This window comes from Mus musculus, chromosome 4 (assembly GCF_000001635.26).
Source record: "Mus musculus strain C57BL/6J chromosome 4, GRCm38.p6 C57BL/6J".
Lineage (NCBI taxonomy): Eukaryota > Metazoa > Chordata > Mammalia > Rodentia > Muridae > Mus > Mus musculus.
The window spans coordinates 35,696,395-35,711,558 of NC_000070.6; the positions used below are offsets into that span (position 1 = coordinate 35,696,395).

A 15,164-nucleotide genomic window follows, 5' to 3' on the forward strand; every position below is an offset into this window, starting at 1 on the left:
TCAAATAACATTTCTTAGTTTCCGAAGTAATAGAAATTATATTCGTTGCTCATTTCCTATCACTTTTGGTGACATTTTCATTGATAGTGGTGATGGAATAGAAAAAAAAAAGCACCATATATCTTGAAAGGCTTATTTCTTTACACCAATCTGTCTAATATAACACATGGTTTGGCATAAAATATGGAGCCTTTCCTCAATACTATGTCTCAGATAATTGCATTCTGTTGCTTGCCCAGTTTCTGTAACAAAGGACCTAGGTATGTGAACGGATATAGAAGCTGAAGCTATTATAGCATATGGCTAATAATAGAATAGCACTAACTAAACATGAGAAAAAAGGCATGAGTACCACTTTTCAATATTCAAGAACAAAAACCAGATACATTTTTAGGAAAGTATTTTATTTTTGTTTCAACAGATGAAATCCGTAACTTTTTTTCTGATAAGACAATTCAGACATACAAATCAATTACAACAATGTACTTATCAGATCCCCCTCCCTCCCCTATATTTTAAAGCAACCGACAATTTTGAAGGACACTAAGACAATGTGGCAATTAAAATATGGCCCTGTAAGAAAATAATTACAACAGTTGTTGAAAAGAACTTGTCCTTTGATCAAAACAGACTGCAAAGAATCATTATGAAATTAGAATTGCAGCTTCCTTTTCAATTAGAAGGAAAGAGGGTGCATCATGAAACAGAAAGCTGGGGAGTCAGACTGAAAAGAGCAGAAAGCTCTAGGCAAAAATTTCACCAATAAAATTCGTCCCCTTGAAGATACCTATTCAAATGCCCATTCCACGTTGAACTGAATATCTGATTCCCCATCCCCAGCACCTGGGAGTGAATCACTTCTGTTCTTGTTTAAAAGTAATAGCATTTCAAAGCCAGCAGCTCTTAATGAGAGAAGAGAATTTTTTAAATGAATTTTCGCAGAAGCCAGTGATATTAAAGATAAACCAAGCCACAGAGGCTAGAGAGATATCCTCAGAGACCTGGGGCTCCTGGGGGCATAGGGTTAGGGGAGGGGACAGTCACTGCTTTGTCCCAATCTAAATCCCATAGCACCTTTATGGCAGGTTTGCAGTTGTACACAGTGTCCTACATGCTGTTCCCAGTAAGCCTCACAGCACCGTTGTGAGGTAGGTAGTGTTAGACTCATTTAAGACAGGGATGCAGAGATGTTAAATATTTTGCCCACAAAGAAAAATGAATCCAGAGATGGAGCCTTGGGGGCTCTCACTCTAGATCCGTATCTTTTAAATACTTAACTATTCTGACTCCCTGAGAGTGGATCGTTAAAGAAAGTAGGTCCTTATTGCCAGACCCCTGCCTGGTTAGGTGGACACTGAAGACCATCTCCAAACCACATAGTTTGGATGCTGGAATGAGAGACAGGTGGTGAGCAGCACGGAACCCAAAGGACTGATGTGTATTCACATTTGAAGCACAATTTGAAGAAGATTTTATTTACCAATGTTCAATTAAGTTATTTTGATTATGTACACTCAGCAGATACTACATGGGGAAGGAGATTCTGCTTGGATAGTATGAAATTAAATTTTCTACATTTCTTAAAACAGAAGGTGGCAAAAGCTGACTGGTGATAGCCAATCAAAGTCGAGAAGGAATTAAGTAGTTTCCTGAATTTTCTGTGAAAATCTGGGCCAATATTGGCACTATTCGAAAGAAAATAAATATAACAAAAATTGAAATTGTTTTTAATACAGAATGTGTCTATTTATGGTTTGGAACCCAAACCATGAGTGCTGCGGTTAGAGGCAGTGTAGCATTCACAATGCTATATTGATTTTCTTCTGCACTTCAAGTCTCCTACATCTGCTTATTCACTCAAGACATTACTTTAAAGGTTTGTACCTCTCAGTTTACAAGTGCTGTTCTGGGAAGACACAGAACTGCCTAAACAGTGAGCTACTGTTATCTCTCCTCACCAGCCAGGAGACAGTTTCCAGTTATTTTCCATCTCTCTGAACCCATTTATTCGTTTCAGAGGACTCTAGGCAAAAAAATGTGCTTTGTATTAAATCTAGTCCTGCATAATATCAGCAAGTTCTTATGCCAGTCCAAGGAGGACTCTCGGGGCCACTGAAGCACAGGCAACTGAATTCTTCGGGTGGCGCTTAAATGAAAGAGCTTATATAAATCAAGATGGTGGGGCTGACCCCATGATCTCTTTGTATTACATGGTTGTTCTGTGCTCAGTGGGTTAATTCCCAATAGGGTATTTGAACTGATAGAGTGGAAGGTTTAAGGAAATCTGCTATAGTGTTCTCTCTCTCTCTCTCTCTCTCTCTCTCTCTCTCTCTCTCTCTCTCTCTCTCTCTCTCTCCCTCTCTCTCTCTCTCCTTCCCTCCCCCTTCCTCCCTTCCTCCTATCTTCTTCTTTTCTTTCTCCACCCCTCCCGCTCATGTGTGTGTTTAAAGAAATATTTAACTTTTATGAGAACTCTATATGTATGTGATAGATGCAAACTATTTGTCTTTTGTACATGCAGCTAATAGCCAATGGCTAAAGAAGTAGATTAGAAATAGTGAAGTGCCTCTGTGCTATGGTATTAGCGTCTTGATCTCTTGTGGTGAGGAATAATATGCCCAGTGAGGCTGCAGTTAGAGAAAAGTTCACATAAATGTTACTTCTGCCTTGGAGGGATAGCTGGTAAACAGATTTGTCTCCTAATGTGACAATAAATACCTATTTTGCAATTGCAAGCAAGATTTAGGGCCTTTCTGTCACAGACATGCACTACCTAGTGGCATGTGCTTCAAATTTCAGACTGTCACTCCTGGAAGATTCTCATCTTAATTATATTTATTGGTGCCCAAATAAGATGATGACATTCTTCAGGCAGGACATAATCTCTCAGGTACCATTTCTTTTTCCTATCTTTTTTTGTGAAATGGTACCCAGGAGTATTGGGGGTGTGTGTGTGCATGTGTGTGTGTTAATTGACTTTTAAATTCATGTGCTATGTAGAGACGATTTTGGCATGTTCTGGTTTACACTATTCAGAATATCACAGAAAGAAGCAAGGACTATGTAGCCGGAACAAGGGACTTTCTTACCAATGCAAGGTTTTTGACAAAGGTTTATAGGTTTTGCACTGAGTTATTTGTAACAGTTGATGAAAGGCACTGGGTGGCAAGCCCTTGAAGCTAGTGTTTTCAGGTTTCCACCAGTGGGGGAAATGTGAGGTGGATTTGCCCTCAAGTTCTCACCACTGTTTCCTTAACTTGGTTTTGTTTCACATTTAACTTCATGCTCTGTTTTGGGTCTGACAGTGACTAATTAAGAAAATAATCTAGGGTCAGGGAACAGGCTTCTATTTTTCTCTCTCTCTCTAAAAGGAAATAGGTAGGCTCTCATAACTTTTATTTCCACTGTATCATGGTATAGAATTAACAAAAACAGAGCAATTTCCTCAGGAGGGAGAGTGAAAGCAGAAACACAAACACATGATGAACTTCTAGTTTATGACATAGCACATAGCCAGACAATCCTTAGAAGTACAGGGTGAGCAGCCAGTAACTGATTCAAAACCTGTTTGGAGTGAATTTAGTAATTAGGTTTCATGGCATCATATCTTGCTCAATGCCGAAGAGCAAGTTCTGGAGCAGTAGGTTCATCGTATCCTGGATGGGGTTCCCTGGACAAGTCCGCTTGTGGTGTCGGTGGAGATGTGTGCAGCACATCCTGAATAACGCTGTGGGAAATGGTTTTGTTGTTGTTGTTGTTTTCATTGTACAAAGTGATACTGTGATAGCTGTGACTACTGTCGGACCAGCTCTGGCTGGCAGTCCTGAGAAAAAAAAAATTCTTCAAGGAGAAAAAAAAAAAATCACACTGCAAGCTTTACATTTTGAAATTAAATAGCTAACTCTGTTTTTTCTTTAGCAGCCACAGAATTTTTGCATTTGCAGGTGCCTGGCAGTGAGTCCAAGCTTTATTGTCTTCCATCAATATGATACCCTGGATGTCATAAAATGAGCAACATAGGGTAAACACAATGCCACACCAGGACAACTACCTGAGCTTGTCTCTGTAAGTCTATTCCTGAAGGTATACCACTGAAGAACCTACTTTTGTCAGTAAGACTGCTCAAGAAGAATTTTCAATATATTCTTAACACTAGAAAAAAATTCTCTTTTTCCATTAGCAATATACCAGAGTCTTTTTAATTTATTACTTTGTGCATTTTGCTGTAAAATATATATCTTGGATTATGAAAAACCAGTTGAGCAAAGGCTTAGAAAAAAATAAACCAAACAGATGATGCTCTCATATGTATGGCTTGCTGGATGCGTAAGTGTTAAATGGTTTTGACAATTTCACAAGCAATGCAGGATTTATCGTCACTAAAATATAATATCTTTACAGTATGGCTGATCAGCCCATGATCTCTTAGTAATATCTAAGATTAGAAAACTTGACCACCTGGCCTCTCTGTGGCCCACAATCGTTCTATCATCAGACGAATATTCAATCAGATATGCAATATTCAATCAGATATGCAATATTCAATCAGATATGCATCTTCCTTCACAGTTGGACAGAGTCCTTCCTCTGTCTGGTACTAATAACCTTTCCAAGAAGCCTTATGTTGCTTGTGAAGTTTCTAGAACGTATCTCTCTCAAGAATAAAGTATGTCCCAGATGATTCATTGCTTTTAAAAAGAATTACCTACATCATCTTTAAAATATTACCAGAGCAGGTTTAACTGAGATGCTATATGCATAAGCCCTTTTCTTCAGCAAACAGAACGTATGTTCTTACTTATTTCATGTTGATAAGTTAACTTATTTATACATGTAAAAAAAAAAAACAGTGCAACCCATGATGATTACCCAGTAAAAATAGTTAACAATACACAAATCTAAATGAAGATTCTTTTGTCTTTAGCACTATTTTCTATTTCCTTTAAGAACAAAAACAGGCTTTCAGGCGTCTTGAAAAAAAAAAAAGTTAGGTTCCTGGTTAGTAATGGCCAATCATGGTACAGTTCCTATGTTGGGTTTTGATTAAAAAAAAGGGGGGGGGGGAATACAGTAAAATTGTTTCATTTTTCTTTCTCCTGTGAAAGCTTACTAACTTTTTAAACAGTTATATTTTAAATAGTTAAAAAAAAGCCACCTTCTCCATATATACAAACAAACAGCAGCTTTGCCTTTGATTATGATGTGGGCCATTTCCTGCTTTATGGAAATAGCCTATGAAGACAAGAACATTGTGTATAAATGGCCCAGGTAGACATGGAGTATCTGAATTTATAGCTGAGGGAGAAAGGAGGATGTCTCCTTTCAAATATCCACTACACAGTCTGTATTTTTCTCACAACTCAGTTCCATTTGTCTTGTCCCATGGATATGTGCACACAGGTGAGAGTGTGAGTGGACATACTGCTGTAAGGAGTGGGAACCATTTTCACAAAGCTGTGCTGAATCTTCCATCTCATTATTATTTCTTGACATATGGCTCGTAGCTTTTGTCAATGATTTTGCAGTGTAGAATAAGGATGATAAAGCAATTTCAAATGGGAGGCGTGCAGAACTATAAAGAAAGCCAACATGCAGACAATGTCTGCTCCTTTTTGCCATTCTGGGTCAGGAACAAATATCTTAGGTCCATTTTCAGCATGGGCAGTTATCTTTTGAACAGTACTGGAATTAAAATGTAGTTAACCAATGCAAAAAACCCCCACAGTTGCAGTTTTGTTCTTTTTCTAAAGCATTTTAGCATATTACAGGTAGAGCCTTTCTTAAAGTGTTAAGTGTTCTCCTGATTATATCAGGTTGTTTCTTTTTGCTCAGGCTATAAAGAAAGTATTCTATTCAAAGATAGTTTTACATTAGCCCACTTGTTTCGGGGAGAGAGAGAGAGAGAGAGAGAGAGAGAGAGAGAGAGAGAGAGAGAGAGAGAGAGAGAGAGAGAGAGAGAGAACACCTCCAGATTGCTGTCAGATTGAGACTATGTGAATAGGAAGCCTTAACTTCTAAAGTGTTATTCTTCTTTCTTTTTTCTTTGAGGCAACCTCCAATTGAACAATTACACAAGAATTTCTGACATCTAATGAAAGAAGATTCCTCTCTGGAGAGAGCTGTCATTGGTGAGGTACAGCAGTAGCTTACAGGTGGCAGTGATGGATAGGAGAGTACAGAAGGAGCTATCATTTCACCTGTGGTCTCCACAATGGGCACAGGAACATAAGGGACTGTGAAGGCTTTTTGCTGTCTGTAGACTTACTACCAGTGGTTAACTTCCCAACAAAAATTAAAATATATTACTGTTGTTTTTCTAGCTTATTATTAGTGCTGTTAAACTTTTACCATGCCTGATTTATAAGTTAAATCTTAATCAATAGGTAGGTGTGTACAGTGTAAAATATAGTATGCATAGGACTTGATCCTGGCTGAAACATCACCACTGCTGGCCCAAAGCCATGGGATCTAGTCCATTAGCAGGGGCATCTGCTCCACACACTGCTGCTTCATTTCCATTCTGGATGTCCAGCAGGGAGCTTGGAGTGTGTGAAAAGGGGTATTGAATCAAACGGAAGGAGAAAAATCTAAAGCTCTTGGTCAGATTCCTATATTAGAAGCAGAAGCATCTGTTTACTTTGTGCTTTAAGCCTTCTTGCCTGTATTTTAAGCACACCTTTGGTTGTTTCAGTTGTTTCTGTCACCAGGGCTTCATCTTGGCCATCTGTTGAGAAGCTGACTGTAGACGAGCAGTTCCAGTCTCTGCCCACTTCTGGAGGAAACACACAGCTACATTTACTGCTCTCTAACTGGACAAGGTAATTTCATATTAAAAAATTATATCATTAATTATTTACTTATGGCATCATTTCTTAGCTAACTGTGTAAGCATAGATTTAGGCCCCAGGAGCCAACTTAGTCAAAGACCACAGCAAATATGCACTCATCTCTCTTCTCTTTGGCCTGTGTTGGGAGGAGTTCTTAAACGTGGTAATCATAAGTTTGCTGGCTTACATGTAAGGAGGCATTTGAAGGTAGAAACGGAAAGACATTCATATCAAGTGTTTGCTAGATACCAAGATACACCTATGTCACCTATCCAAATTAAAAAAACAAAAAAACCCCAAAATCCAATGTCAAATGAAATTTTATTGCCCAATCTTTTCTATAAAGGCGGAATAATGTAAAAAATTTCATCAAAAACAATCATGGGTATTAGACCAAAGGGGTTGAATAGAGGAAAGTCAATAGAAATGACTGGTCCTATGATATATTATTCTACAAGGAAATGCTCATTTCAGTAATAAAAATGATACATCTTTACTCTAAATACCAAATAGAATGAATGGCTTTGGTCTCAATGGACTGTTGTTGTTGTTGTTTTGCTTTGTTGTTGTTTTGTTTTGTTTTCTTTAACTTGGTTCATACCCCACAGAACCCATTTGCAATCCCATGTGCACTACAGATGGCCAGAACTCAGAGAAGAAGCTAAGATGCCATGAAAGTTTAAACAGAAGCACAATCACCAATTCTTCTTCAGTCGGGAGAGAACTATAAAAATGAGCAATAAAGGAAATAGAATTTAAATAGATCCCTTGTCTCCCTCCAGCCCTTCTTTAAATTCTTGATGTCTTTTCTGTCAGGTCTGAGTCTTTTCAGTTGAAAATGATCTATTTTTTTCTTTTCTACAGAGCCTCAAGACACATTCTGTGTTGTTTCACAGTTCTGTGCACAGCCCCTGAAGATAAAAGAAATGCTTTGACAGAGAGATGAAGAAAGACCCTGTAAGTAAAAGTTAATTTACACGGGGCTCTATGCAATTTTACTTCTCTAGGATCACACCCTCTCTTTTTTTGTGCCTCTCATACAGAAATATATCTGTTCCTACTGCAAGAATGGAATGTGACACAAGCCAGGCTTCAGTGGAGATGAGATTTAAATAATCCCATTTAAAGAGCTATAGAGGATTGTGACCCTTGAACTTTCTATGTGAACCAAAAACAAATTCTTTGACAGAACAAGGAGAAAAGAAAAGATTCTGGATGTTTGTACTGTGAGAGAGCTGTTGTTGATAAGCAAAATTACCAAGAAGGCTGACCAAGCCTAGTTTTCACAAATGTCCCTATGAACGTGGAGGCTTAGCAATTTCTGTACTGTATGTTCAGAATTTGAAAGTACTTGAAAAGTACGTGATTACAGATGCTGTGGAAATGAAAAGAGGCTGGAAAATAAAATAAAATAAAATAAAATAAGGATTTCTGCAAAGGAGAAATTGCTTATCAGCACACCAAACCCGTCTTGTTTGGCTAAGTTAGTTACCTTATTTTAGGAATTTGCTTAACAATACTCGGGTTGATGAATAAACTTAGAGGATTAGGGCTCTGGCCAGGAAGTTTTCTTATGTTTGATGCTAGAAAGAGTAAGTGGTTCTTTGAAAATGCTTACGAATGTACAGACTACTGGTCAACTAAGAACAACATGCTGGGTCAGAGAGTTGTGTTTCTTACTAGGACACACCAAGGCCCTCTCGTCAAAGACGGAGCTCAGAGATGGAGTGTCCAAAGGGACAAGCAGGCTGGAATACTGACTGGTCTGACCAGTTATTCTTTACAATGGTCTTGCTTAATCTAACAGAGAAGTGACCATAAAGAAAAAAAAATCATGCAATCCTTTTGTAAAACTGTACAGAAAAGCCCCAGAGCTGTGGTCAGTGGAATTCGAGGGCTCTGCAAATCCCAATGATTACTACCAACAGTGAGGAAATGGGAAGTTAGATGCCCATTCGTTTTTTAAATAAATCCTTTAGTATACTGCTTTATGGAAGAAGTTGCCAATTCCCCTGGAAAAATCAGGTAAATATGCTATCATGGTCTGAAATGTTATTACAATAATAATTGTACTCTTACTAAAATCGTTGGATTAAGGACATTTGGGAAGGCCACGGGTCTAAAGCTGACCACTTGGGAGATATATGGAACTCCAGTTTGGGGAGATGCTAAAAGTAGGAAAAGTGGTACTTCATGCTCAAAATACATAAGAGAAAAATCCCAGAATGAAATATATTAAAGATGAGACTTTTCAAAGGGTTTATTAGAATTACAGATTTTTTTTTTGAACTTGTAAGTTGGGGCTATAGAATGCACCATTTGTTCAATTTATTAGTTAGTGGGTCTTCGTTTTGGAAGGTTGTTTAGCAGTATCTTAAGTATTCTATGGGTCAGAGGATAAATCCCCAAGAGGACAGAATCTCTCTTCTTTTGACAGAATAACATACAAACCTTTGAAATCTTTGAACTAAATATTTCATCTTTTAACTTAAATCAAATTTCATTTTCTTTCAAAGACTTTTATTTAACTTTTATGATACTTGCCAGAAAATAGTGGAATAACAAAACCCTCTTTTAGGTCAATAGCTCCTCTCTCTCTCTCTCTCTCTCTCTTTCCCTTTTACACACACACACACACACACACACACACACAGAGTTTGTCAGTACATACTTTTTAATGTGTTTCAAAATTAAAAGGAAATAGATTCTCTTTTGTAAGGCTACCTTTCTACTTTAACTTTCTTAATTGTAAGAACATAGCATTTAGTTTTTTTAAGAGACATTTGGATAGAATTTAGCTTAGATCAATACAAATTGCTAGAAATAAATTACTCTACAAATAAAAATTTAATTTGTAAAATATTTGTGATAATCATTAGGATAATTAAATGAACTCTAACTCAAGCAGGTAATTATTCAATCTTAAATACACACACACACACACACACACAGGCACACACACACACACATCCACACTCAGTTGCTACCCACTGGTAAAGGAGAAATGGGTTTAGATGTACTGCCACCCAGTTTGCAAAGCAATCTGCAAAACTTTTAGAAATAAAGGCCAATTTAATAGTATTAAATTTTTCCATATTTTCAAATATTTTATGAAGGTAGGCTTTTGAGGGTCAGACCTACAATACTAAAAGGAAGAAATCCCAGAATCCTTCTATTATATCTTACAACATAACCTAAAGGAGACCTTCTTCAATATCCTCTCAAAATGTGAAAAATGTAGAAACTTTGCCTATATTGATTAAATACATGTCATTTCGGGAATATAGCCTGCATCCAATATTTTTCAGGCCACATGGATATATTCTTTGAAAGTTATGCAGGACTCAGCCAAATGGAATTGTGCTTTCTTGAACCAGGTCACTTATGATAATAATGCTATTTTCTTTCTTTTCTTTTTCTTTTTTTTTCTGGTTATGTTTGCATTAGTAACATTAATATCAACTTAATTGGGCAAATATGCTCAGGTCAAGAAGGTAAAAGAATTGGCACAGCATTACATATTTGTAGAACTATAAGCTTAGCTCTTCCCCAGTGAAGGAACAAAACATTGTTTTTTAGATCTATATTGGTTTTTCTTTCACTACTTTTACTTCTTTCACACAAAACATATTCCTCGTAGCTGTGTAATATGGTTTTCAATATGAAACTAAAGATCTTGATCAGGAAGCAGAGGAATATCCTGAAGTTGCCTAACTGTGGTCCTACTCTGTGTATAGTACTTGGATAGAAGTTGGGCTGGCATGTGCAGCGTATTCCCTTTGATTTGTAGCCATCCGGCAGGCAGCTGCCACATTTGAAAGAGATCATTGGCTGAATCGCTGCTGTGATGCTCTTGTCTCTCCCTGCTTCCTATTGACTTCTGAAACCTCCTTATTCAGAGGGCTTTCGGACAACAGAATTATTGATATTAGCTATTGGTGAATATTGCCAAATAATTCTATATAATCAATATTCTCTTTTCCATTGGTCATTAACCCATTAGCAGTGACTGGCGAAAGTAAAACTAAGCAGTAGCTACATGGATTACTTTTAAGAGTGACACCTACCTTGTATTCTATAGGTACCCCTAGCGATGTACCGCCTTCTGGAGAAACCAAGGGCTTCTGTTACAGTAAACTGGTCCAGGTTGGTAGTGTATGTATAAAAAATATTCCATTCTGTATCAAAACTAGGCACATGCCTTTATTTATAGTAACAGAAGTTAACAGAGTTGAGCAGTTTTGACTTGGGTCTTGTTTCTTGGCATCCTACATCAGACATACACATCTCAACACATCTCTGCCTAGTATTCCAGGGATCTATTCTCAGGTTTATCTGCAGGTAAAAGGAAGGTGAAACCACACTTGGATCTATACTGGTGAGTAACTAAAAGCACAACCTCTCATTCATATTGCTTTAAAACATATACAGCATATATGTTTCAAAAAAAAGAATATATTGATCTCTTTTTGGTGCTGAACCAACAGTATTGTATGATGCAAGGTTTTAACAAATGATAATAAATACAAATTTGACTGTAGAGTATGTTTTAGACAAATGTGTCTTTTTAATATGTAAATCCTACACTGTAGGTTGTTCTTTTTAATTTTTTTTCCTTTTAGTTTTGCAGTGGTAGAAAATGTTGAATTATTGTCCATCAGCATGAGCCAAAGGTTCAGGTTCATTGCTGAGATCCCCAGAATGCCAATATTTGCAATGCAAACAATTAGTATCCCACTGTGTGAAGGGCTCTGACACATGCCTGCCTGCCTCTAATCAGCCAGTCTCCATGAGAAGTCTTCCTGCTTCCATGGACCCTGCTTTGACACAGGGGCAGCTGCGCAAAGCTGCCCGATAACCTTGTGATCGAGTCACTCTATCAGACGTCTTACTCACGACCAACAGTAACAGAGAGACAGTAGTGTGTGGTGGGCCCTTAGATCATTTTCATGTTGAACCTCCTGGGGCCAGCCACCTCCCCTTCCACAACAGCACCATTGTTTTTTCGGGGCACATACTCAAGGTCAATGCTGTTTTTGTGCTTGCCTTTCCCTCGGCTCCACACAAAAAGAAGGAGAAAACAAAATAAAACCACTCCCAGGAATGTGAAACAGCCCATGGCTGTAGATACCAGTATTGTTTTAAGGTCCAGGGAGAAAGTATTGGCATTAGTGCCGTTGGAAACGGTGTCGTTGGAGTCAGTCATGTACATAGGGGTCCTGTTTGCGTAAAGGAAGCGGTCTGACGTGAATCCCTTCACAGTGAGAGATGCTGTGAAGGTATCGTTCCCAGCAGCGTTGCTCGCGATGCAAACATACATCCCACTGTCTTGATCCTGGGCAAAACGGATTTCCAAGGTGCCATCACCCAACACAGTGGCCCTTCCGTTGGACTTGGTGGTGATAAAACGCCTTCGAGGTGTCACCCAGGAAATCACGGGCTGCGGGTCTCCATCAGCGTTGCACTCCAGCTGGACCGTTTGCCCTTCATCCACGAGGAGATGCTGTAACTTCTTTTCACGGATTTTGGGTTTTTTGCAGGTAAAATAAAAAGAAAGAGCAGTGCTATGGAAATCCTTAAATGATCTCTCACGGATGGTGTCTGGCCCAGCACACATGGGCTGCTGGCCCCCAAACTGCAGGTTGGGTTGTCGCTGCAGGAGCCAGAGGAGTCGGCAGTCACAGGCTAGTGGGTTGTTGTTAATGCTCAGGACCTCCAAAGCCCTAGGGGAGGAGAAGACGTTCTCTTCCAATGTTTCCAGCAGGTTCTGAGATACATTGAGCACACGGAGGAAGCGGAGCCCTTGGAAGGAGTGAGGCTCAATAGTGCGGAGCTGGGCCCCCACTATATGAAGCTCCTGTAGGCGGATCAGGTCAGAGAACATGCCAGCTTCAATAGTGCTGATGGGATTGTAGGAGAGGTTAAGGTGGGTCAGGTATACAAGGTGTTTAAAGGCGAGGAAGGGGACAGTGGACAGGTTGGTGTTGGTGATTGAAAGGGACGTGAGGTTGAGACCATAGAGGCTGTTGGCTGGCATCAAATCCAACAAAGGCCAATAGTCGATCTCTAGGTTTTTCAGGTGGAACAATCTTTTAAAGGCATACACAGGCATATTGTTGATATTGAGATGCTTCAGATGCAGGGCGATGAGGCTGCGGAGATGGGAAAGGGCTTCTGTTGGTACTGCTGTCAAGTTGCACTTCTCCAGGGTGAGCTGCTCCAAGCTAAGTAGTCCGCTGAAGGCCCTGTGTGAGATATACACTAAATCATTGTCCCCCACTTCTAGAGACTTCAGGTTATGCAGATCCTGGAACATGTAGTCCAGCAAAATGACAATCTTATTCTCACTAATGTCAAGCTTGGTGAGGTTGGACAGTCCTGTGAATACTCCTAAAGGGACCAACTTAAGGCGATTGCCTTTTAGGCGGAGGGAACGCAGGTTAAAGAGATTGTTAAATGCCCCAGGCTCCACATTGGCAATAATGTTGTCGCTCAAGTCTATCTCCTCCAACAGAGGATATGAGATGAACTCTTCAGGGTTTATGCTCTTTAGTCGATTTTTGCTCAGGTCCAAGATTTTGGTCTCAATGGGAATGCCTTCTGGGATCGCGAGCAATCGTCTTCTGTGGCAGCTAACAGATTTGTTCTGGGCGGAGCACTCACAGCGAGCAGGACAGCCAATGGTGGATCCCATTAAGAGTAACACCACAGCCAGACCCAGGAATGGCTGCCAGCATGGTATAGCCGTGTGAAGCATGACTCCACTTCTTTGTCTACACCTTGGTTACGGGCCTGCATGGTTGGGGAAAGAGAAAGTGAAAAAGACACGTTAGGAAAGAGACAGGGGCATAAGTATGAAACCAAGTTAGAGCACAAATGTACGGGATTTGGTTGCAATCATATCTTGGATTGTATAGAAAGGTTCACATATTATCTGCATTATCTTGGGACAATTATTTCATCTTTGTACTTTGGCGTTCTTGACTATTAAGTGTGAATAATGGAAGCAGAGAAGGAAAAAAGAAATAAAAAGGAAAGGACATTGCAGTTCTTAGGTATTATGGAGAATAAAATGGGAGCATAGCCAGAGACAGGGACTTGCTAGAGTCCAGAGTGGTTACATAAGCCATTTAGCGGGGGGGGGGGGGGGGGGGGCAGCGGGGGGAGGGGGGGAAGGAGCAGCTTCGGACCAAGAGCAATAGACTGGGCCAAAAGATTGGCAAAGAAAGTAGAAGAAATGACTGGATTATATAGGGATGGGCAGCTAGGAGAAGGCAGCCCAACCCCTGGTATGTAAAAGTTTAGGTTAGGGGGAGGAGTATGCCAGCCAGAAGGGAGGTAAGGACTGAAGAATGAGAAGCTGGCAGCCAGCCACTGTTTTGATATGTTAATGGGCACCATTTGTCCTAGGTTTCAAACCTAACAGGTGATAACTATCAGAACCAACAAGATGACCAACTCAGGATTGGAAAAGTAGAGAATCTCAACATCTGGCATAGACTAAGCAAAACAGCGCATATTTCACACACAATAGAATTTTTAAAATTCAAAGCAAAGAAACAGAGTTGGGTGCCTAAGAGGACAGCAGTTCTGGTGAATGGACATCACATGTCTACTGTTAGATCATCCTCTGTGATCAACAGAGCTAGGAAAAGTTTCAACAACAGGCCTTGGGTCTTATATTCAAATCAGTTAACATCTACGGTGGCAAGCTGTTGAGAACTTTTTCTTAATATGTATATATTATTTAAAAATAGCTTTTTAATTTATAGGCAAATTTCTGTCGGAATCCAGTAAGTCTTGGCTGAGGAAACTTGCTTATTTGAGGTAAGCATTGACCATCCTATCTCCCCACCACTGTGCGTCTTACAGGAATGATGCAGGCTTGAGAAACCACTGTGACTACTGTAACAATGCTGCTCCTTTTTTTCTTTACAGAAGCAATTATTCTTTATTTATAAGACCCCAAACTGGAATCAATTCCCATACCTGTCACTAAAGCTACAAATAGAAGCTTCTGATATATACATACTCTAAAGCAATGATCACGAGAGCTATAGAGCACACAAAAATAAATGATGCATCAAAAAAGATGGATCTCAAAGGCAATGCCCTAGAGAAGAGTGGCCAACAAATGGGACTACATACATTCAACGGTGGCTCAAAAGAAGCTACAATGACTCAAGTGAGAATAATGGCGCTGGGAAACCAGTACATTAATATGCTGTCATTCATTGGGCCATGCACTTTACATAGCACATGCTAATTATGTCTATGCCTAGAAATCCATAAATAGAATTGACAAAACTGTACCAATCAACAGGAAGATGAACACAC

At 39.4% G+C, this 15,164-nt stretch overlaps 1 protein-coding gene across 22 annotated transcripts in view; it reads right to left on the bottom strand.

Annotated features, from left to right (window-relative positions):
* Positions 1-383: 383 nt before the first annotated feature.
* The window catches only part of Lingo2 (leucine rich repeat and Ig domain containing 2), a 1,254,967-nt gene continuing 1,240,186 nt past the window's right edge, over positions 384-15,164 (bottom strand). For 17 of the 22 annotated variants that reach the window (XM_017320198.2, XM_030253527.1, XM_011250022.3 and 14 more), the window contains one exon: positions 384-13,619. In XM_017320198.2, the coding sequence (XP_017175687.1) occupies positions 11,764-13,584 (1,821 nt within the window). In that variant the 5' untranslated portion in view covers positions 13,585-13,619 and the 3' untranslated portion in view covers positions 384-11,763. The remainder of the gene's footprint in view (positions 13,620-15,164) is intronic. The other 5 variants (NM_001165999.1, NM_001166000.1, NM_001166001.1 and 2 more) reach the window with 2 other exon arrangements.